This window comes from Crocuta crocuta, unplaced genomic scaffold (genome assembly GCF_008692635.1).
Source record: "Crocuta crocuta isolate KB4526 unplaced genomic scaffold, BGI_CrCroc_1.0 scaffold9, whole genome shotgun sequence".
In the NCBI taxonomy this organism is placed as follows: Eukaryota; Metazoa; Chordata; class Mammalia; order Carnivora; family Hyaenidae; genus Crocuta; species Crocuta crocuta.
The window spans coordinates 9,627,538-9,652,940 of NW_027551567.1; the positions used below are offsets into that span (position 1 = coordinate 9,627,538).

The 25,403-nt window shown below is 36.4% G+C and overlaps 1 protein-coding gene across 3 annotated transcripts in view; it reads right to left on the bottom strand.

The window, feature by feature from the left end:
• TTK (TTK protein kinase) overlaps positions 1-23,101 on the bottom strand; it is a 41,027-nt gene extending 17,926 nt beyond the window's left edge. Inside the window, exons 1-12 of one of the 3 annotated variants that reach the window (XM_077750343.1) lie at positions 23,024-23,101; positions 21,677-21,817; positions 16,618-16,837; positions 16,172-16,278; positions 13,814-13,957; positions 12,841-12,955; positions 12,608-12,680; positions 12,422-12,513; positions 10,461-10,548; positions 9,388-9,484; positions 5,291-5,439; positions 985-1,121 (exon numbers count right to left, since the gene is read on the bottom strand). In XM_077750343.1, the coding sequence (XP_077606469.1) occupies positions 985-1,121; positions 5,291-5,439; positions 9,388-9,484; positions 10,461-10,548; positions 12,422-12,513; positions 12,608-12,680; positions 12,841-12,955; positions 13,814-13,957; positions 16,172-16,278; positions 16,618-16,837; positions 21,677-21,815 (1,361 nt within the window). In that variant the 5' untranslated portion in view covers positions 21,816-21,817; positions 23,024-23,101. Of the gene's footprint in view, positions 1-984; positions 1,122-5,290; positions 5,440-9,387; positions 9,509-10,460; positions 10,549-12,421; positions 12,514-12,607; positions 12,681-12,840; positions 12,956-13,813; positions 13,958-16,171; positions 16,279-16,617; positions 16,838-20,368; positions 20,387-21,676; positions 21,818-23,023 lie in introns of those variants that run through there. The other 2 variants (XM_077750342.1, XM_077750344.1) reach the window with 2 other exon arrangements.
• Positions 23,102-25,403: the final 2,302 nt, after the last annotated feature.

Genomic DNA, 25,403 nt, shown 5'->3' on the forward strand with positions numbered 1-25,403 from the left:
ATTCTAGTTAGCAACCATTCTTTAAAATATTCCACATACGGGGTATCTTGGTGGCACAGTCAGTTAAGCATCAGACTCTTGGTTTCAGCTCAGGTCATGATCTCTCAGTTCTTGAGTTCAAGCCCTACAGCCTGCTTCAGATTCTCTCTCTCTCCTTCTCTCTTCTCCTCCCCTGCTATCTTTCTCTCCAAAATAAATAAATAAAATTTAAAAATATATATATTCCACATATAATAAAATGAGATAATATATAGATAGCAAAACTATATTAAATTGGTAAGAGCCCAGGCTATAAAACTCTAAGGCCAGTTCTAATTAAAATCAAAAATTACCTTATGAAAATTAAAAACAAAAGGCATCATGGACTTAAGTTATCCTCTAAGACATTAAAAATATAGCTACTAGTTGAATGATATGATGTGCCACATTCCTTCCTTTTCTTTCTTTGAAATGTCATTAATTTGCTTTTGCGATATCCCTTGTGTTTTCTATAAAATACACTGACCATCCAAGTTCTTCACTGATCCCTCATTGCATCCACTCAAGTCTCTTACCTTTGAACACTCCCAGGATATGTGACCTATACAACTAACTTCTTTCAGAAACTATCACGTTCCAATGAAAACCCCTCCTATGCTATAAAATGTACCTACCTTTTATCATGTCTAAGAATGCTAACCTTTAAAATACCTCTCTCAACTATAGAAATATATCCATGTGGCAATGCATAATTACCAAGAAGTTTTACATATTTAGAGTATTTATACATTGTAGGTACAGATTACAATATGAGACTTTCAAAACAATCCTTAAAGATGTATTATAGCCACCTTCCCCTCCCCTTTTACAGGTATAAAACTGATGTTCAGACAAATAATTTGGAAATTCTTTAAAATAACAGAGCATGATTCAACTCCAGATCTATTTAACTCCGAAGCCCATGTTATTTCCACTGTGCCAAACTAGAATGCCAAAAGTATTTACCAGCTCATGTAATCATCCAAGGCACTGCTACTTGGTGTCTTACAAATAGATTTTGGGTCAATCCATTTAGGTGTTGATATTGGTGGTGACTGCTTTGAAACGGAAAAGGCAGGTTGCTCAAAAGTGGTTTGTTTTTGCTAAATCAAAAAAAATCATGATTTACAGTTTTTAGACACCTGTTCAATAGTTTTACAAACATTTTAATTTCTAAAAGAAAAAAATAAAAATATAAAATACACAAACATGCTAAAATAAGTGAACATATATATTCCAGACTTCCAATAACTTTTTAGTATAGCTCTTTTACTCTAAGTTCCAACGCCTTATATTTTCCTCAAAAGGATTACAAGTAGAGGGAAGATACATGGTATTGTTTAACAAAATAGGATCTAATATCCTCTGCCATCTGGACTACTATAACCATTACTGAACTTTCATAATCTAAATGCATACTCTCTACTTCTGAAAACTTGTCTTTCTTTAATCAGTAAAATCACATAGGAATGGTGAAATTAAGTGAAATTAAGGAAATGGCCATGAGAGGAAGAAATTATGAATTAGAAGTAGATGGAAGTGATCCAGAGCCAAATATCTTCAAGGAATGATGGGAAGTCACTAGGATGTTCAAAGATGATAGCAATGAGCAAGGAACAGGATAGTATATCCAGAAAGCAGAAGCCTCAAAAGGTCAGGGCTCTGTAAAGAGAAGAAATGATCTGGACATAGCTACAGGGAGTTTCTAACTATAAGTAAGTAAGAAGTGGGACAAAAACAATCTCTACTGGAAAGGGTTGCTGGAGAAAGAATGACCTCAGGAAACCACCTAATTTCTTTTTCTTCTTTTCATAAGTGTGCTAACCAGCAGATTTTAGTATGTTCACAGGAGTACACAATCATTAACACTATTTATTTACAGAACAGTTCCGTCATCCTAAGAAACTCCATGTCCATTAGTGGTCACCTTCTATTCTCTACTCTTCCCAGTCTCTGGCAGCCACTAATCTACCTTCTGCCTCTGTATGGATTTGCCTATTCTGGACATTTCTTATAAACGGGACCACATAACATGTGGCATTTCGTGATAGATTTCTTTCACTTAGTATGTCTTTAAAGTTCATCCATATTGTAGCATTTGTTAGTACTTCATTACTTTTCATTGTTGAATAATAAAATAAAATAATAAAATTAGAGTACCACATTTTGTTTATTCATTCACAGTTGTTGGATATTTGGGATTATTTCTACTTTTGTCAATTATGAATAATGCTGTTATGAACATGCATGTACAAGTTTTTGTGTGGATATAGATTTTCAGTTTTCTTGAGTATATACTTACAAGTAGAATTGCTGGATCATATGATAATTCTATGTTTAGCCTTCTGAGAAACTGCCATACCATTTGCCAAGTAACTGCACCATTTTATATTCTTATCAGTAGTGTATGAGGGTTCCAATTTATCTACTTCCTCACCAACATTTGTTATTGTCTCTTTTTAATTATAGCCATCTTCGTGGGTATGCAGTGGTATCTCATTGTGGTTTTGATTTGCATTTCCCTAATGACAAATAAATGGTTTCTCACCCTGCTACTGACTTTCAAGTTTCAAAGAGAAAAACAGGAAAGATGCTGTTTCATATGATCCATAATTTAACCTGTCAGGGTTCTTCCCATCTAATATTTATTATTTACTTCATTACTTAGCTCTCTAAAAAAATAAGATAAAGTCTCTTCAATAAATAGTGTTGGGAAAACTGGAAAGCAATAAGCAAAAGAATGGGATCAGGGCACTTTCTTACACCATATACAAAAATTAACTCAAAATGGATTGAAGACTTGAGTGTAAGACCTGAAACCATAAAAGTTCTAGAAGAAAACACAGGAAATAAACTCCCTGACATGAGTCTTAGCAAGGATTTTTTTTGGATGTGACACCAAAAGCAAAGGCAACAAAAGCAAAATAAATAAGTGGGACTATATCAAACCAAAGAGCTTCTGTATAGCAAAGAAAATTGTTAACAAAATGAAAAGTCAAACTAATAAAGGGGAGAAAATATATGCAAATCATATATGATAAGGGGTCAATATCCAAGATATATAATGAATCCCTACAATTCAATAGCAAAAAACAAACAATCCAGTTAAAATTGGGGCAGCATATGTAAATATGTCTAAACATATGGACATACTTTTCCAAAAACATATAGATAGCCAAGAGATAGAGAGAAAGAAATGTTCAACATCAGGGAAATACAAATCAAAACCACACTGAGATACCACCTCACACCTGTTAGAATGACTGTTAATCAAATAGACAAACACTACACAGTGTTGGCAAGGATGTGGAGAAAAGAGAATTCTTGTGCAAAATTGGTAGGAATGTAAATCAGTGCAGCCACTATGGAAGACAGTAGAGAGATTCCTCAAAAAATTAAAAATAGAACTATCATATGATCCAGCAGTTCTACTTCTGGATATTTATCCAAAGAAAATGAAAATACCAACTCAAAAAGATACAACCAATCCTATGTTCACTGCAGCATTATTTACAAAAGCCATGACATGGAAAACCTAAGTGTCCAATGATGGATGAATAATGGATAAAGAAAATATAGTCAGTGTGTGTGTGTGTGTGTGTGTGTGTGTGTGTGTGTGTATGTATAGTATACAGTGGAATTATTAGCCATAAAAGAGAATGAAATCTTGCCATTTGTGACAACATGGATGAATGCTGATGACATTATATTAAGTGAAATAAGTCAGAGATAGAGAAATACCGCATAGTATCACTTATATATGAACTAAAACAAAGAAACAAAGAAATAACTCCATAGATACAGACGGCATATTAATAGTTGACAGTGGTGGGGAATGGATGTTGGACAAAATAGGTGAAGGGGGGTCAAAAGATACAAAGGTGGGGTGCCAGGGTAGCTCAGTTGGCTAAGCGTCTGACTTCGGCTCAGGTCATGATCTCGCAGTCTGTGAGTTCGAGCCCCACATCGGGCTCTGTGCTGACAGCTCAGAGCCTGCAGCCTGATTCAGATTCTGTGTCTCCTTCTCTCTCTACCCCTCCCTCTCCCTCTCTGTCTCTAATAGAGATAAACATTAAAAAAAAAAAGATATAAAGGTATTTCCAGTTACAAAATAAGTTATGAGGATGCATGTGTAGCATGTGGCTATAGTTATTAATACTATATGCATATTTGAAAATTGCTAAGAGAATAAATCTTAGAAGTTTCACCATAAGAAAAATAATTGTGTAGCTGTATGGCTACAGATGTTAATTGAACTTATTATGGTGATCACTTCATAATACAAGTATTGAATCATTAGGCTGTACACCTGAAATTGATGTTATATGTCAATTATACCTCAATAAAAGAAAACATAAAAATACTTATTTTTAAAAGTACATAAATATATAAAAGTATATCTATATTCACATGTGCTGATTTATTAGTATTTTTAGTAAGTTAATAAACACTTTTAAAATGTCTCAGTTTTACTTTCTAACACAGTAAATACAGATAAATATAACTTACATAAGCAAAGCTCTTTAGGCATCTTCATAATGAAGAGAGTAAAGAGGGTCCCAAGACCAGACTATGTGAGAACCAATGAGTTAGAATATAACGAATAACAGTGAGGAAGGTATAGCCATGGACTATATATAGGTATGGACTCTCTAGTAGCCTACAAGATCATTCCTTCTGAAACGACCTTTGACCATTGGGAATGATTATTAAACCTGTTATTAAATTCACATACACTGTCTAGTCTATATTTTTATATTTTATCCATGGGATAATAGGAAATTTGTCAAATCTTTTGGTATAGCATTGCACTGGTTCAGGGATTAGAATATTGTATTCTGTAAAGGGCAAAATAATAAACATTTGAGGCTTTTTAAGGCAGAGGTCTCTGTTGCAACTACTCAGTTCTGCTGTCACAGTTCAAAAGCAGTCATAGGCAGTAATAAATGGTCATGTGTTCCAATGAAATATATTTTATAGACAGGCTGAGAACTACATTTGACTGACAGGCTATGGTTTGGTGACCTCTGCACCAGCCTACCAGAAATCTAGAAACACCACCGAAAATAAAAAAAAGACTTCATCTTGACATATACATTTACTGACTCTGTGACTATTCATGATCATTGTTTTGTGAATAATAAGAAACATCCTTTAAGTAAACTATTCCACTAAAAATGGTCCATAACGATTTAATGAAAGAAAAAAATTTAACACGATCATTACATTACAAACAATCGCAATGTTACACTATAGAGGAAAGGAAAGTTACCTCTGTATCAACTTTTCGGGCTATTTCTGGAATCTGCCACTGATTTGAAGATACAGTAGGATTCTGGTTTATAGATTCTGACTTTCTCTTAGACTGCCATTGTTTCTGGTTACTCTCTGGAACCTTTGGTTCTTGATGTTCCTTAATTTCTGAAATTGCATTTGTTGTTGTTATCAATAAAAGGAAAGAATATTTGATAATAAAATTAAATCTGAAATACGACACCTGTTACAAACTGCATTAGTACTTTGCTCTTAAAAACAAAGAGAGAAACTAAAAACATTAAGCCAGCTGCTGACAACTAAGTTTTAGTTAAGTCATTTTACTAAGGTATAACACAACCCTGTTTCTAAGTTACTACCTAGAACTTTATTCCAGACCATCTGAATTTAAATACTTCTGGTCTTCACCAGAAAACACCAAATAAATAAATAAAAATTTCAAAAACACATACATATCATAAGGTCTTACTAACAAAGAAAAGCTAATTCACTTTTCATAGACCTCTAGTATTTAAAAACATTTTTTTAATGTTTATTCATTTTTGAGAGAGAACAAAGAGCGTGAGCCGGGGAGGGGCAGAGAGAGAGGGAGACAAGAATCTGAAGCAGGTTCCAGGCTCTGAGCTGTCAGCACAGAGTCCAAAGTGGGGCTTGAACTCACGGACTGCGAGATCATGACCTGAGCTGAAGTTAGATGCTTAACCAACTGAGCCACCCAGGCACCCCCTAGACCTTTAGTTTTTTAACAAAAATTTTACCTTAAACTAGCCTGTAACTTATGTTCTTAATGGTCTCCCAACAAAAAAGCCTCAACACTGTATTTACTCTTCTATAAATATCAATATTCATTATCACCATGATAATAAATGCAAAAATCCTAAAACAAATATTTGCAACTGATAAAAGGGATAATGAATTATGACAAAATTATGCTTATTCTTAAATGTGAAGTTTGCTAAACATGTGAAAACCAATTAATTTACCATAATAAGAGAACTGAGAAGAAAAATACATGATCAACTCAATAAACACAGAAAAAGCAGTTGACAAAATTCAATATTCCCAAAAAAAATCTAATGGCAATCTAGGTATAAAGCAAAATTCACTGTTTTGATATTAGATATTTACTGTTTTGATATTAGATATTGATATTAGATAAAAAATCTATAGCAATTATCCATACAAGGGTAAAATATGGAAAGCTTCCCTCTAAAATAAGTAATGAGATAAGATTGCTCACCTATCATCCCTTCTATTCATGACTATGGTGTTACATGCAATACAACAAAGAAAAAAATGAAGGTTAAAAGGAATAGTAGGAAAAACGTGTTATATTATTTTCAAACAACATGAAAGAATTCATAGAAAAATATTAGAATTATTCCATGAATTTGATAACTCACTGTATCTAAGATCAATAGCTAAAACCAGTTGTATTTTTATATACCAGCAACAATGAGGTAGATTAAAAAATGTCTTAAAAATATTCCATTCATCATCACAGTACCAAATGTTAGATATCTAGCAATAACTCTAGCAAAAGAGAAGAAAAATCTCTAACACAAAATAGTTCTCAATAACATCTTAAATACTACTTAAATGAATGAAGGGATAAGTCAAGTTAGTGGATTAGAAAACCTATCTGCTGAGATGTCAACCTGTTCCATTAAGATCTCAGTAAAAAAAATCCCATTAAAACAAAGAATCTGGTAGATTCTAATATTTATATGGAAACCCAAAAGGCCCAAATAGCTGACACAGCCTTGAAGATGAATGAAGTTGGAAGATTTTATAACTGATATACTTATTGCAGTAAATAAAATAGTATTGGCACAAAGAACTATGGAACAGAGAAGAATCCAAAGGCAGATATCACACACAGGATCATCTAATCTATAATTCACTAAGGGAAGGGTGCCTGGGTGGCTCAGTCAGGTGAGCATCAGACTCTTGGTTTTGGCTCAGGTCATGATCTCATGGTTCATCAGTTTGAGCCCTACATCAGGCTCTGTGCTGACAGTTTGGAGCCTGTTCAGGATTCTGTTTTCCTCTCTCTCTGCCCCTCCCCTGCTCACTCTGTCTCTCTCTCAAAAATAAACAAATAAACATTATAATCCAGTGAGGGAAAAGAGGGTCTTTTCAATAAAGGATGCTGAACCAACTGGATATCCACGTGGGGGAAAAAAACAACAGACTCTTGATACTTCATATTACATATATACAAATATTAAATTCAGTTAGAAAATAAGTCCAAATGTGAAGGGCAAACTGGTAAATCATCTAAAATATATGGAAATATCATTACAATCTTGGAGTAGGCATAGATTTGTTAAAAGACACAGGAAATACCACAAAGGAAAAGACTGATAAGTTAAAACACATGATAATAAGCATTTCTTTTCCTAAAAAGTCTTTACTACATTATGGGAGAAATTACTTTTAACACACATATCCAACAAAGGATACATATCTAGATGACATAAATATGTCCTAGAAATTAATGAGAATAAGAAAACCCAGTAGAAAAATTGGCAAGAGTTTCAAACAAGTACTTCATAAGAGGATATCCAAATGGCCAATAAACATAGAAAAAGATGTTCAACATCATAAGCCATCAGAGAAGCGCAAATTAAAACCATAGTGAGATAACACTTAGCAGCATCCAAATGTCTAAAATTAAAAACCAACAATAAAACAATTGGGACTAATATGGAGCAAGCAATTCCTGCTGGTCAAAGGGACAATCATTCTAGAAAACTGGCACTATCTGCCAAAGTTGAACATATGCACATACTGTGACCCTACAACCCATTCTTTGGATACCCTCAAAAGAAATGTGTATGAATAGAATGATATTTCAATAGACTGTACTCTCACAATTTGCATGATTTTGTAATTGGAAGTTTTACTATACAATAAAGTATTATTGGCACTATGAAGGTAAGTATTTACTGAAAAACATTAGGTATATGATTAGTAATTGGTAAAGATGATTTTTCAATAATACCAATTTATACTAGATACCATGAAAATATCCTTCAAATACTAGAGATAGGAATCGATTCTGAGTCAAAATAATGGCAAATAGACCATTGTAGGGTGAATAACAGTCCCAGTTTACTGGAAAGTGCGGGCCACCATGCTATATAGAACTTTCAGGGCTAACACCAGGGAAGTTCCACTTTGGAAACCAAAGGGTCTCTCAGCAAGCCTAGTATGTCCCAGTTTTCCTCCTCAGTCCAATTAAAGGAAAAATTTAGTCAATCTGGTAACCTTTGTTTGGACAAGGATCATACAATTCATGATCTTGTTCAAAAATCTTTAATGGTACTCTGATATCTACAAAAAAAAAAAATGTAAGCGTGGAGTTCACTTTATCTCATATTATCTTCTACTTCTATATGACCTGTTATAGTTTTCTGCATAGACTGTCTCTTGTTCCTAAAATGTTTTATTCTTTTGCTTTAATTATTTCCTCCATCTGAAATACTCTATCACTGCCATTTCTTCCTATTTAAAAGCAAATAGTTCTTCACCTCTTTTCTCCTCCATGAAACATTTTCTTATTTACCCTAAACCAAATAGTCAATGTTTCTCCATCCTCTGAATTCTCATAGCATTTTACATTCTTCTCATGATACCCTCTAAAATTCTACACAGCATTATATTTGTCAGTCTGTCTCCCATACTAGATGGCAATCTTCTTGGGACCCTGTTTCATTCATTTACATACCCTTAGAACATTTATCATAGTACTCCTATAGTAGAACACCAAATGTCAGATAAAAGAGAAAAGAGAAATGTCGTATAGATACAGCTTGTGTTTTTTTCCAGAAAAGTATTTGTCAAGCCAACTGAGAAACCTAACTCAGCCCCAATGTACTTTCCCTCCACTCTTCCTTTTACACAGCTTTTAGTCATATAAACTTCTGTTGCTACAGAATTCAATACTTTTCATACACCCTATATTATTCAATTAGCATACAAGATAAAGGGACATATAGTCTTATATTGCAATTTTTAGATGGCTGGTCAACTTTCACAAGCACCAGAGTGCTATTCTTAATTAATAAAAGCCTATTTTGTCTCCATTACCTTCTAATTTTGTTAGAAGACTTGATTCAGTTTTATTCTTCAGGGTTACTGAATCTGTAATAAGCTCAGAACTCTTCTCATCCGACAACAGAGGTTCCTTGGAATAGATATTTTGAATAGACTACATGAAAAGAATAAGATGCAAAAAATAAAGTCTCATAAACAATAATAGTACTAATTTGTCTTAGTGTTCAATATACTAAAGTCTCATCTATGTGAAAAGATTGTTAAGAAAATTATCTACTATAATAAAACTCTGAGGAAAGATTAACTTCTTAAATTATTGACTAGAGCAGTGGAATTGGCCATAACCATAAATCTGGCCAGTGTGCTTTCAATGGACATAATCAACTACTAAAATACATTCACTTAAAAAGAGAGGCTGAAAATTTGAATCTAACATAAGACATACCTCATTATTTTGTTACTATGATTGTATTTTATCCCCAAAATAACTTTAGTGAAAATTCAGATTTGTATAAATCTAAACCAATAGTTATTTTAAAATCCAAAAAGTAAACTTTTGAAACAACTATGCACTATTCTCTAAGGGAGCTGTGATTAGTTCAAATATTAAGCATAGACCATGAAAGAGATGAATTACAAAAAATATAAAATTGAAAAGACCCACATTGTGAGGCCATGGGTTGAACTCAAGTATAATAACAGTATGAGACTTAAACTGTGTCCCGTCTTTGCATTTACGAAGACACATCACAATCTACTCTCATTGCTGTATAAGATGCCCTGTCAGATCATATGATTAAGCACAACAACCAAGAAACAAAAGTTGGGGGGAATGGCTCCCACAGCTATTTCCAAACCCAGGCCAACTAAGCTGCTTAAACATAAGCATCATAATTATTGTGTCATAGTTATCCCCGGAGATCACTGATCATCTCTCTACCACCTCAACTTTGGAGGAAGAGTTTAGGACTTCTGGACCCCTCCCACTAGTGGTCCTATATCTCTTGGGGCTTCAGAAACACTGTTGGACCCCTTCCCCAGGGAAAACTCCATGGATCCTAGATCAGGAAACCTCCCTCCACAGAAAGATTTAAAAATTAAAATACCTTTAAATTTCTCAACTCACTGGAATCATTTCCACTTGATTTAGATCCAGGTACAATCATATATCCGTGTTCTGATCCAGAGGTCTGTCTATTACCCACAAACCAAAATAGTTTTAAAGCTTAATTTGAAACTTATTTTTTCAATGTGTGATTTTTTCCATTTTAAAGTTGACTTTTTAACAATATGTACACTATTTAATTGTAAAGATTTCTTGAAAAAATTCTTTTTAAAAATAACATGATTATAGTACAAATATAATGAAGTAGGTGCTGGACAATGATGAAAGAGGTAAGTGGTAGGTGACTGTAGTAAGTAACAGTTGGGGCTAAGTGTGAATGTGGTAAAGAAGGGGACAGCAGAACGTAGGTGAAACTACACTTCAGATTGCAACTAGCCTAAGAGTATAAACCTTTCCATGGGCCTCCACAGTGCCTAGCATACAGTGTATCATGGCAAGCACCAAGAAAATGGCTGGATTTGTTTTATTTTTATTTTTTTACAATGGGAAAGTCTCCTTTTATTATTCAGATAGGTATCTAAAATGGAGACAAGATTAAAGTCATCTCATAAGATACTGGACAACCCAAATGTTCTCTTAGCATGTATCTTTAGTCAAGTGTTAAGTTTTAACAGGATTTTATTTATTTATTTTTTTAATGTTTTATTTATTTCTAGGAGAGAGAGAGACAGCGTGAGCAGGGGAGGGTCAGAGAGAGAGGGAGTCACAGACTCTGAAACAGGCTCCAGGCTCTGAGCTGGCAGTCAGCACAGAGCCCGATGCGGGGCTCGAGCCCACGAACCGCGAGATCGTGACCTAAACAAAAGTCGGACGCTTAACCGACTAAGCCACCCAGACGCCCAAAGTGTAACAGGATTTTAATTAAAGATGCCAACTAAAAACAACCAGGAGCGCCTGGGTGGCTTAGTCAGTTAAGCATCCAGTGACTCTTGATTTTGGCTCAGGTGATGATCTCACAGTTTGTGGGTTCAAGCTCTGTATTAAGCTCTGTGCTGACAAGTGTGAGCCAGCTTGGGATTCTCTGTCTCCCTCTCTCTTTGCCCCTCACCCTTCCCTGCTTGTGCTTATGTGTGTGCTCTCTTTCTCAAAAATAAATAAACATTTTAAAAATAAATAATAAAAAACAACCCGTTGTATTTCTGAAGTTTATTTGCAAAACGATTCTCTGGAATCCAAGGAGCCTTTTCTAATAGAAATAAGGTTATCAAGAATGGTTAGAGTTAAGAACAGGTCAGAATAATTCCCTTAGCTAAGCTAGAATACTAGATTCCCACTTCTTTTAAGGGGATAAATACTCAGCTTGAAGGAAGGAGAACACACTGGATGTGATGAACAATATTTCATCTCTACCTGCTCTGCCCCACCTCTTGATGCCCTGGGCTCTGAAGCGAATGAGTGAATTAATCTTCTTTCGCACTGATAGCTGCTCCTTTCCTTAAACTCACTAGCAAATAAATTGTTCCTAGACCTCCTTCCACCCCTGCTATGAAGATTTTCACACACATGAGAAACAGATTCTTACCAGAGAAGCTACCCATAAGCAAAAAATGTACACAAAGACATCTGCATATATCTTTGAAGCTTAATGTTGATTTAATATTCTTTCCTCCATGTTCCCGAATTTGTTAATCATTCCTTTCTTTTTTTAAGATTTTTACTTTTAAGTAATCTCTACACCTCACATGCGGCTCAAACTCATAACCCCTAGATCAAGAGTCACATGTTCCACCACCTGAGCCAGCCAGATGCTCCCATTTCTTTAATTTTTAATGAGTGAAAAGCAAAATAAAGTCTTATTTCCCACCCATTCCTTTGTCCCTAACTTTTAATACTAAGTAAAAATATTTAATCATAATTACTATTATACAATAAAAGACTTTGTGACCATTCTATCATCAATATTTAATCAAAACAAATTAAAAAATTAAAATTCAAACATACCTTTTTGTAAAACTTGGTACAGCTGAATCATCGGTCTTCCCATAATCCGGGCTACTTAGAAGGTTAACTGGGACTCTTCCAAACGGACATGACTAGAAGTGTTTTGAAAGATTAAGTAACCAACTAGGAAAGAAGCATAGACCTCACCGCTATTACTTTAATCAAGGTAGATTAAAAATAACTTACCCGTTTAGCTTTATTTGTTTGTTTCAAGGGATTTTGATGACCTATTTCCGCATCTTGAGGGGGCATGTTTTCTCTATACAGGAAGAAAATACACCCAATTTTTAAAGAATAATACTAACATAGGAATTGCTATTAACTGCTAATGTTATACTCTAACACTAAAATATAGATGTAGATGTATAAATAATGTAAATGTATGATGAACATTTAAAAATCAGATTCAGATTCCTTACCCATACAAAAACCTGGCTTTCGTAGTCTGTCCTCTGGAATTGCAACTGATGTTCCTATTCTGTAAATGTCCAAGTGAACTGGGGAATGATTCTTGAGCAGTTAATACTGTAGATGCTGTAAAAATATTTAAATTGTAATTAAGTTTATAAAGACATAAAAATACACAAAAAAGTAATCTCACAAACATGAATACTTAAAAAGATAATTCAGGGGCACCTCGGTGGCTCAGTTGGTTAAGAGTCTGACTTCAGCTCAGGTCAAGATCTTGTGGTTCATGAGTTCGACCCCCACATCAGGATGTGTTGACAGCTCAGAACCTGGAACCTGCTTCGGATTCTGTGTCTCCCTCTCTCTGCCCCTCCCCCATTTGTGCTCACTCACTCTCTTTCTCTCTCTCAAAACGAAAGGTAATTCATAGTAAACATTTGTCCCCAAATAAGATATGCAGACATGAAGCGGTGCCTGGGTGGCTCAGTCAAGCACGTCGGGCTTTGTGTTAACAGCTCGGAGCCTGGAGTCTACTTCAGATTCTGTGTCTCTCTCTCTCTTTGTTCTTCCCATGCTCACACTCTCTCTCAAAAATAAGTAAAAATTAAAAAAAGAAGTATATGCAGACATGAAGATGTTGTGAACATAATTATCTAACTATACTTGTAATGATTTCAAAATTACATAATTGTTCTCCAGAATAAAGGTACATTCTTATTTTCTAAAATGTCATTCTCTTGCTTAGAATGAGATTGAATTTTTTAATGTGTTACTAACTAGTTTGATAAGAAAAAAGAAAATTCCAACAAGGTTAATAAAGATTTTGGTACTTCTAAAAGCGCTATACCCCCTTTACATCTGAAATTTAATCTTAGATTTTGAACATTCTACAAAGATGGTACTTTTCTTTAAAATGTTATCATGAACTCTTTTTTGCAGGACAACCTACCACAGAAAAGTAGTAGCACATATTAATACACTTACCTGATAAACTCTTCTTTTCCTCCTCTGATAGCAGCTGCTTTTTTTGAAGGTTTAAATTCCGAATGGCAATTTCCAGCATTTCCAGTGGTACTGCACCGCATTCTACAGCTTTATGAAGAAGTTGTTTACTTTTTTTGAAATTACCTAACAAAGTAAAAAAAAATTGTCATTTAAATGCAGCAATCTTCATTCCCCAGATACTTATTCATCAGGATCAAGAGAAAAAATTTAAAAGTAGGTTAAAAATATTTATTCCAAGATTCACGTACTTTATTTCATAAGCAAATAAAAGCAATTTCTCTCTTCTGGTAATACCTCTTGTCAAATAGTTTACTTATGTAATAAGTAGTTAACATAATCATGCATTCATTTTAGCATATTGTCCATTTTCACAAGTTAAAGAAACGTAACAAAGGAGTATAAAGTGGGGGGCAGCAAAAAACAAATAAAACAGAAACTCAGGGAAGGCAGTAAAAGGGAAAACTAAGCCCTAGATGTTACTATAGTCCCAAGAACATCAATCTGTTATAATCCAGTACAATAATTATCACCCATAACAACATTTAGTTATTAAGGTTGACATCTTTTGCTAAAGGGCATTCTCCATCCAAAGATTCATATTTTAATAAATAATAATAAAGACTAGTCTTTAGCTACCAGATTTAGCTATTCCCCCAAAAATAACTGAAACCACCATAATTATCTGACTACAGGTAAACCACCAAATTTTCTTTCAACTGCAAACCTACTCAATATCTTTTGTCTAGAATTTGATTTAAAAATATCAAATGTGTACATCATGTATCATATGTAATGTGTTATCAGCATTTCTGGGAGCAACTCAGCTATGCTACACACTTGGCACTTAGGAGTTAAAAATGATTAAGAAATAGTTTCTATCTTCTGACAGTTTATAAATTTTAAGAATTTAAATGTATATGACTGATAGTGGCTAAGTATACATTTATTCAGAGTAGTGGTATTTCACAATTTAAGCATTTTAGGGCAGCAAAAGAAGATAGGCTAGATAAGAGCAAGTAACTAGAGGGATTAAATAAAGTAACAGACCCCTTTGAGAGTCTGACAGAAACTGGATTGTCCTCCAACCATACACACCAAACTGCACATAGAATTTCAGAGGTGTGCATACTTCCTGAAAACTCATTCATAACCTTGTTCAAAATAATAATTTTGACCTTGAAGCTACTCCATATTGCAGTGGTAAAATGTATTTCTCTTTTACAGATAACAAAATTTGAGATTTTCAATATTTGTGTGTTCTAAAGATACAAAATTTGTAGTTGCTGTTGATAGGCCATAAAATTTCAACAAATGTTTTAAGTAGAATGAAGAGAGAGGGTATTAAAGGTTTTGCCAAACTTACTTGAACTAGCAAGGAGGAATCAATGTTCCTAGGCAGAAAAGGAATGGTTTTTTAAAAAGGAATGGTTTTATAAAAGTCACCGGACAGAGCACAGGATAGATTAGAGATGTTTCAGATAACTAGGACTCAGAAATCATGTAAACAAGTAAAAGTTCAGGGTTCTCAAACCATTTCCTGAGCTATTACAGTGCTCTTCTATAATCTCAATCCCAGGAAATAAATACATGCCAGTGACTGAGCCCTGCTTTGGCCACCATGATGGGGATTCTGGCTGAACCAAACCAATTGTGATGATGTGTGCATCACAGGTAATAAGTGGGATTAGAGTTGGAGCAGAAACAAGACAGAGGGAAACAGGAACATGTGGCCAGAGGACAGACTGAACATGGAACCAAAAGCCCCAGAAAATGAGAAAAAGAAAGGACTAAGGAATGGGTAGGCTAAAAATGTGGAAGAGATTGCCATGGTTCTATCCAAAAACTCCAGACTACGAAGAATCAAATGAACAAGAAATAAAAGCTTCTACAGCAGTTTGCTTTTTTCTGTTTTAAATTATAAAGAACTATCAATTAATACTACAATTTTATTTTGGTATATATTTTAGTACTATGAAAACATAGTATAAGGAAAGCTTATCTAAGCACTAACTTAACTACCTTATATGCTTCTCTTGAACAAATACTCAATGAAAAAGCCACTTTCCTTTAAACACTTCCTGAATCTAAGTAATAACACAAATACAATGTTCACACTTATATCTCTGGATTCTCTATTACAAGTAGAAAAGCTAGTATGTACAACAAATATTCTCTTCACTTACACTTAAGTGGCATTCTTCCTTCATACTGTCACTGATCAACTTTTATACCTTTAGCCTCAAATTTCTACTTCATATGTATGATTTAATGTGAGAATGTGAGTTACAACACAAAGTTAACTATTTTTCAAATTTGGACTTGACATTTTCAAATTACCTTGTGATAATTCAAATTGTGCAAAAGATATATGAACAAAAGCAAATTTCTTGCAGTTTGCTCTGGCCATTTGAAAGTAGTCCCGCGCATCATCTGGCTCTTGAATACTGTAATAAAGATTTCAGAGTAAAATTCTAGGAAAAAGGACACACAGCTACCTAAGTTTGATAACTCCTTATTCACTTTTCTAAAGGACAAGGGATTCTGGTTTTTTCTGTGTAAAACTAAATAGTAAGTTAATTTTTAACACATTTTTAGGCAGAGTCCAGAATACGTAACTTTTGTGGAAACAGAGTTTACAATATTCACTTATTAATTATAAACAAAAGGATTTGGTTAAAAAATATTAACTTTCTTACAATTAATCCTAATAACATGTCTTTTATAATGTAGTTATGTGCTATGTAATGTACTTAGTTAAATGTAGTTCAAAAGTGAATACTTACGCTTTTAATTCAGCAAATCTCACTTGAATTTGAGCAAAACTCTCATTTTGGCCATATTTATCAGGAGGAAGTGCTTCAATTGCTTGACTGTAACGACCAATCAATTTATTTAAAAGAGCATCATTCAGAGGGACACTGTTTTTCTCTAGTTTGAGCAACAAATTCAACCAGTCCTCCGGGTTGTTTGCCATCATAATTTGGTTGACAGTTCCCGAGTTATCTGAATAAGAAGAACAAAAGATGCCACAACAAAGGCCAAATTGCACTTTTTCTTCAAATTACAGTTAGTAATTTATATCCTTAGTATAAATATACATAAACCCCTTAAAATACTTTTTTAAAACTTTAACAATTCATATAAATGTAAGCAACTTATTTACTGCATATATGTCTTCATTAAGAGTTTATTTTACTCCAAAAGTTACATATTCTGAAGGAAAGGAAAATTTTGGAAATAAGTTTTTTTTATAAGTAGCTTTAAAAAATCCATTATGTAAGCACTGTCAACAATAGCCAAAACATGGAAAGAACCTAAGTGTCCATCAACTGACAAAGGGATCAAGAAGATGTGGTTCATCTATACAATGGAATACTACATGGCAATGAGAAAGAATGAAATCTGCCCATGTGTAGCAATGTGGATGGAACTTGAGGGTGTTATGCTGAGCAAAATAAGTCAGGCAGAGAAGGACAGATACCATATGTTTGCACATATAGGAGGATTAAGAGAAACTTATCGGAGGACCATGGGGGAGAAGGAGAAAAAATAGCTGGGGAGAGGGAGGAAGGCAAAGCATTGAGAGATTCTTGAATGCTGGGAACTGAGGGCTGATGGGGGTGGGAAGGAGAGGAAGGGGGGTGATGGGCATGGAGGGCACTTGTGGGAATGAGCACTGGGTGTCATATGGAAACCAACTTGACAATAAACTATTAAAAAAAAAAATCCATATGTAAGGACGTCTGGGTGGCTCAGTCAGTTAAGCATCTGACTGTTGATTTTGGCTCAGGTCATGATCTCAAAGATTCATGAGACAGAGCCCTCCTCATAGGGCAGAGCATGCTTGGGATGGAATTCTCTCCCTCTCTCTACCTCTCCCGAATTCACGAGTGTGTTCTCTAAATAAATTAAAAATTAAGAAAAAAAAAACCTATATAGTCTAAAAAATTTTATGCTGTAGCAGCATAATTCTATTTCAGCACCCTAATATCCAAAGAAAACCTATACCTCCCCCACTACCACCTATAACAACTTTGTTAGAAAATTCTTCATCAATGACTTATTCGTTAAAAATTTTTAAACTTATTGCCCTATTCCTAACATAATCTTCTTTACAACTTCATCCATCCAACATTATCTTCACAGACTTCAAACATACCTTTAATCCAATTAAGCAAAATCAATTTATAAAAGATAAGTAACTGATATGGTTATTTTCTTCTCCCTCCAAGTTACCCATATTTCTCCATAGAGATTGTAATTTATTTTTTTACTTTCTTTACTGTCAATTGTTTTAAAAAGAGAAATCAAATTAATGTCAGTCTCCTGTTCAAGATATTTTAGTCAGTACTAAACATTATTAAATTCAGATTTCCCAGAGAAACTATCATTCCTTCTATCAGTTTCAGTTACCTTCAATAAGAGCTAAATCTATGCTTTTACAAACAAAATTACCGTTTCTACTTTTTTACTAAAACATAACCTAACTCTGCTTTTCTATTTTAAAATTATTCTAGACTGGGGCACCTGGGTGGCTTAGCTGGTTAAGCGTCCAACTTCAGCTCACGTCATGATCTCACAGTTTGTGAATTCAAGCCTCACATCAGGCTCTGTGCTGACAGCTCAGAGCCTGTAGCCTGCTTCAGATTCTGTGTCTCCCTCTCTCTGCCCCTGCCTGCATGTTCTCTCTCTCTCAAAAATAAAAATTTAAAAAATTTTTCTTTAACTTACTCTGGACTGATACTAATTTCACTTTCCATTTTTTTACCTCCCTTCCATTGCTTTCTTAACAAATCAGTCTACAAGATGTCTAAAAACCACTATGTTTGTAAAGGTATTCCCCATGTCTCTCAGTACTCCGTTCTCCTTCTATTTAGAACTTAAATTGTGGGGCGCCTGGGTGGCTTAGTCAGTTAAGGGTCCGACTTTCGCTTAGGTCATGATCTCGCGGTTCGTGGGTTCGAGCCCCGAGTCAGGCTCTGTGCTGACAGCCAGCTCAGAGCCTGGAGCCTATTTCAGAGTCTGTGTATCCCTCTCTCTGACACTCCCCTGCTCACGCTGTCTCTCTCTCCCTCTCTCTCCTAGAAATAAATAAAAATATTAAAAAAAAAAAGAACTTAAATTGTATCTTTATATTGCTAGTGTTCATTTGATGCCAAACATATTTTACAATTCAATGTAGTGGATAAACTCTCCCTATCTATAAATTATAGTTCTAAGCATCTTTGGGTTTCTCTCAATATTTAGGATACTGTCTTATGTCCCAGTTATCAATATATACTAAGTATTTACCTGTTTGGGGACACCAGAGTGGCTCAGTCCATTGAGCAGCCAACTCTTGACCTCAGCTCACGATCTCAGTTTGTGGGATGTAGTCCTGAGTTGGGCTCTGTGCTGACAGCATGGAGCCTGCTTGGGATTCTAACTCTCCCTCTCTCCTTGCTCCTTCCTAGCTCACAAGCACACATTCTCTCTTTCTCAAAAAAAATAAACTTAAAAAAAAAAGTATTGGGGGGCCTGGGTGATTCAGTTGGTTAAGTGGCCAACTCTTGATTTCGGCTCAGGTCATGCACGATCTCACAGTTCATGACATAGAGCCCCATGTCGGGTTCTGTGCTAACAGTGAGGAGTCTGCTTGGGATTCTCTCTCTCCCTCTCTCTCTGACCCTTCCTGACTTTCTCTCTCAAAATAAATAAACTTAAAAAAAAAAGGTTTAAGTAAGCTAAGGATATTTTTTAAAAAATTTTTAATGTTAATTTATTTTTGAAAGAGAGACAGAGCAATAAGCCAAGGATGGGCAGAAAGAGGGAGACACAGAATCCAAAGCAGGCTCCAGGCTCTGAGCTGTCAGCACAGAGCCCGACACAGGGCTCAAACTCACAAACCTCGAGATCGTGACCTGAGCTGAAGTCTGACGCTTAATGTCAGTTAAGCCACCCAGGTGCCCCAAGTGACCTAAGGATTTTTTTTTAACGTTTATTTATTTTTGATAATAAATAAACATCTCTCAGGGGCAGAGAGAGAGGGAGACAGAATCTGAAGCAGGCTCCAGGCTCTGAGCTAGCTGTCAGCACAGAGCCTGACAAGGTACTCAAACTCATGAGCCATGAAATCATGACCTGAACCAAAGTCAGATGCTTAACTGACTGAGCATCCCAGGGACCATGTGACCTAAGGATTTTCAATACGCATCTTGGTGTTCAGACTCTGTTAACATTATTCAAATAGATATAATAATGTATGGTGATACTAAGATTTTGTTTTAACACCAAAATGATTGGTTTCTAGGTTGTTTCAAGTGAATATTATCTGTCATCTTGACTAGACTTCAGGTTCTTCCATTTATTTTCAATCCTTCACCCATTTAATGGTCAGTATAGATATAACAAACTTATTCAAAGGTCACTTTTCAAACAACCTCAACAGTGTGAAATATAGAAAGAATTAGGCTGCTAAGCTAACTTTTCATAAAGCTAGGGTATTAAACTTTGGGCACTTTTTACTCATTAATTATCCAATAAATATTTAAGTACCTATTGCATGTCAGGCACCATTCCAAGCTCTGTAGATATAACAAAACAGATAAAAATCATGCCATCATGGAGCTTACATTCTAGTGGAGGAGACAGACAATAAACAAATTCATGAGTAAATTAGATATAAGACGATTAGTACTATGGAGAAAAATAATACAGAGAAGGAAGGGAGGAGACACATGCCCACACCAGCAGGTTGCTATTTTAAACAGGTGGGTGAAGAAAGGTGTCACTGAGAGGACCTTTGAAAAGACCTGGAAAAGGGGGGCGCCTGGGTGGCTTAGTCGGTTAAGCGTCCGACTTTCGCTTGGGTCATGATCTCGCAGTTCGTGGGTTCAAGCCCTGCGTCGGGCTCTGTGCTGACTGCCAGCTCAGAGCCTGGAGCCTGTTTCAGAGTCTGTGTCTCCCTCTCTCTCTGACCCTCCCCTGCTCACGCTGTCTCTCTCTCTCTCCTAGAAATAAATAAAAATATTAAAAAAAAAAAAAAAAGAAAAAAGAAAAGAAAAGACCTGGAAAAGGAAAGGGTAGACAGTTATCTGGGGAGTGGTGTTTAAGGCAGAGAGCAAGAACAAAGGCATTGGGGTAGGAGCTGGTCTAGCATATAGGAGAGACAGGAGGGAAGCAGGCTAGAACAAAGTAAGCAAGGAAGAACAAGAGAAAGGCGTAGTAATAGGAAGATTCTCCCCTATCAAAAATTGAGTGTTTGACTTGAGTGTTTGACTTTAAGTTTATACATAATTTCATGGAGATTGGTGAGGTCTTCTCAGTTTACAGAAAAAAATGGGGGGAAAATGGCATATCTACTGCTGGCAGGTGTATCAGCAGAAATAACAGCTGACAATAATGGAAGAGTTAAGAGAACACTGTAATAAATTATATTAAGTTTCCATTTTTAAGAAAGCAGAAAATTGTGGGAATATTGCCACACAGAAAGGTTAAACTATGGGGGCACCTGGGTGGCTCAGTTGGTTAAGTGTCCAACTTTGGCTCAGGTCATGATCTCGAGGTTTGTGAGTTTGAGTCCTGTGTCAGGCTCTGTGCTGACAGCTCGGAGCCTGGAGCCTACTTCAGATTCTGTGTCTCTTTCTCTCTGCCCCTCTCCTGCTCACGCTCTGTCTCTCTCTCTCTCTCTCTCTCAAAAATGAATAAACGTTAAAAAAAAAAAAAAGGAGGGGGAGGTTAAATTATAAAGTGTCTATAGTCTAATTAGTAAAGAACAATTACTGAGGAAATTCCAATTGTGAATACACAAGGTTAACACTTCATTCCTTTACATTAGAGGGCACTCAAAGAAAAGGAACCCACCTGTAGTATCAGCAGAGACTTTATTCAAGCTTAGCTCATCAGTAAGGTCTTCATTTTTAAATTTATTTTTAATATCTCTCACTTTGTTCATTATAGAATCAATTGTCAATTCTCTGCCACTTAAGTCCTCAGCCTCCATTTCTAAGGCAAAAAAGTGAACTGGTCATATCGTTCTTTTTTTTACTATCATTAAAGAAAAAAAAATGTTTCAACTAGATTTTTTTAAACCCAGAAGTCTATAGCATTAGTTATATGAACACATCTAAACTCAGGTATTAGAGTGGTATTTGTGAAGCTATGTGTATAAAAACAGCACATCCTTGCAGTCTGTCCAGCAAGGTTTCCAACAGGCCACGTACACCTTTTCTTCCCAAAAGAACTTCAACGAAGTCATTGCACAACACAGATATTGCTACCCCTCCTTACTTTCAGACTTTCCATTTTTCTTCCACACTTTTCCTTTCACTTTATCCAGAATTATTTTCTCTGGCCCATCTGCATATTCACTTATTATTATTTTTTTAATGTGAGGGAATGTTTGCTTGGATTCTGGTAATAACATATAGACATAAAGAATATTTTTGGTAACGAAAATAACCATTCTTTTATTCACCTGCTGTATGCCAGTAAACCTGCACACTACAAGTGCTTCCAAAGCAGAATATGTACAACATCATAACCCTTTATTGATAAATGGGATATCAGCAGACTTGTTCTATTGCATGTCTGGCATAATTATGATTTCTATCTCAATCATTCTAAAACCAAGAATCTACTGTATTCTTACACTACTGCACACTTGCTCATGTGCACGGTGGTGATGTTGCAAAGTGTCTCCAGCCGTTCTTCCTATCAATCTCGGGTTTGTGATTCTCAAACATTAACCTAGTAACCCAGGGTAACTGACATCAATGCCGCCCCGACCTCGAGTTTGACAATGAAAATGGGTGAGAGAGTAGGCAGCTAGATACCACTATTTTAAGTCAGGTTCGAAAGGTAACTGTCAGAACGGGGCCGCCATCTCCTCACACTGTTCTAAAATACCAGACGAGAGGGCGTGTCTTTTGGGAGAGGATTTCCTGTCCCCCAAACTCTCCGCAGGTGCCACACCCGAGGTACACACCCACCTCCTGCTCCAGGGTCTACAGAATCTCCCTCATCACCCGCCGGACGGGCGGAAGCAGCAAGACTTCCCCTCCCCCTCCAGTTCGTTTAGCCGCGCCCCACATCTCCTACCAGGCTCTGAGCCCTCCTTGCCTCGCCCTCACCACTCACCGACCCTCACGGCTAAACAACCTACACACGGGCCGCCGCGGTTCCTCGGTGTGCCCGCAAGGGAGAACTCACCGCCTGAAAGCGCAGATGGGAAGAAAAGATGGAATCCAAATCCCTCTCCGTAAACACGTTTGAATTTCCCCGCCGCTATCTCCGTGTCTGCTCATTGCTCAGTTCTAGTCACGTGAGAACGTCTGCTGTGATTGGCTCGAGTGCGTAGGGCCTGCCCCGCCCCGAGTGACCCGCACTTGCGCGTTGGGAGTGTCTCGCGCTCCCAACGCCGGCGGGGCGCCTGCGGTAGGAAGGTGCTCGAATTCCGTGGGCGGTCTGGACGTGTCTTTGAGCAGGCTTTCCTGCACTTCCCCGTTTAACCAGGCCAAATTTTTGCCTGGGAGGGAACCGCCCCTGGGCGGGGCTACCTGGGTGAGAGGAAAATAGTGATAGGGTCGTTGCTCGGGATGTAAAAGGTGCCCTGTGAGTCGGCCCTTTCCGCCCCACTGCCTCCCGATTCTGTCCTTCATGCTCCCCACTGACCGGTTTAGGGAGGAGATGGCATGAACGGATCGATCTCAGCTACTTTCAACCCTGTGGCCGGCTCGAAAATCTCAGTGCTTATTGTCCTTGAGCTTTAACTTAACGCTTTCCCACCAACCTAAATTTAGTAACTCCGCCCTTCCTCTTTAATCCAAGGCCTTCCCCTTTGTCAGGATTCTGCACACAATTACGAGCTGTCGGATTGCTGCGCCTGAACTTGCCGGATCAGCCCCCTCCCTCCGAGTTTGTCCCATTTAAGAGCTCAGGTGCCCTCAGGGAAAGGGCACCTCGCTAGTAATCTACCCAAGCGAGGCTTCTGCTGCTGAAGTGGCTTTGTGATCCAAGGCAACACTTTTCTCTGCCAGTGGGAGAGCTGTCTTTGTTGTACCAGCATTAGGACAAATGCGGTATGGTGGAGCAGGCTGGTTGATTTTGTGTGTGTGTAGAAACTAACTACAGCTGTCACGTAACTCCAGGCTGTCCTTAGAACCCTCACATTCGCAGCTCTGCTAGCCACTTAGCCAGCAAGAAAGCCTTTCCTCATTTAATGCATGTTTCCATATCTACTTGGTATGTGATTTTACTTCAGCAGAGCAAAATCATCTGTTGTAGCATGGTTGGCTAACCCGTACCTTTGCATCATTGCAAGGAATTTTTTAACTGCAAGGAATTGATTATTCCACCAATTCTTGTTGATTTCTTGGGGCCTGATTTCAAAACTTGCATTTTCCTAAAAATACAGCTGCTGAATAACCTCAGCCTGATACTTCTTTCTGTACACTTATTCCCTTGGTGGTCTCTAGTCTTAATTTTTAAATATCAGCTATATACTAAATGTATCTGTCCAGCTGAACTCTCTTCCCTCAACTCCAGACTCATATTCACTGACTACTGAACATCTCCACTTAAATGTCTCGCAGGCACCTAAAACTCAAAATGTGCAAAACTGAGCCCCCCGTCTTCTTTACTCCCCAAACCTGCTTCTTACAAAATCTCTGTAAAAGATAATTTCATTGTTCTCATTTTTAGGCCAAAATCATTGGTGTCAACCATGACCCAATCTAAGAGCATAGTGTGTTAGGTCCAACAAGATACTCCTGGAATCCTACCACCTCTCTCCACCTTCACTGCTACCACTCTAGTCCATCACTCACCTGGATTTGTGCAATAGCCTCCTGGCTTGTCTCCTTGCTTCTGCCTTTGCCTCACTTCAATTTATTTAACACAGCAGAATATTCTTAAATTACCTCATGTCACTTGTTTGCTCAAAACCCTTCAGAGCTCCCTGTCTCACTCAGAATAAAAGCCAAAGGTCCTTACAGTGGTCTAGAGCTTCACTGTTCAATATGGTAGCTACTAGCTACATATATATATATGGCTATTGAGTACTTGAAATGTGGCTAGTGCAACTGAGGAACTAAATTTTTAAATAATGAACCTAATTAATTTAAATTTAAAAACTGATACTTAGTGCAATTATTGGAAGATTTTTAAGTATGTTTAGAACCTGAGTATGTGAATCTACTTGTTCACTTGTAAATCTTGTGAGATCTAAATGCAGATTAAGTACTTTCAATGAAAGTGCTTATAAGTGTAAATACACACTGGATTCTGAATATTTAGTATGAAAAAATAATGTAAAACATATTATGGATAATGTAAAAATTATTGATCACTGTTTTAAATTATATTTTTTATATTCTGTAGTAAATAAAATATATTATGATAATTGGTATCCCTTGTAACAGACCAGGAGAGATTGACATGACAACTAAGTGCAATATGGTATCATGGATTGCATCCTGGAAGAGAAAGTGGACATTAATGGAAAAACTGATGAAATCCAAATAATAAATACCTGTGGTTTAGTTAATAGTAACATACCAGTGTTGGTGTCTTAATTTCAACAAATATACCA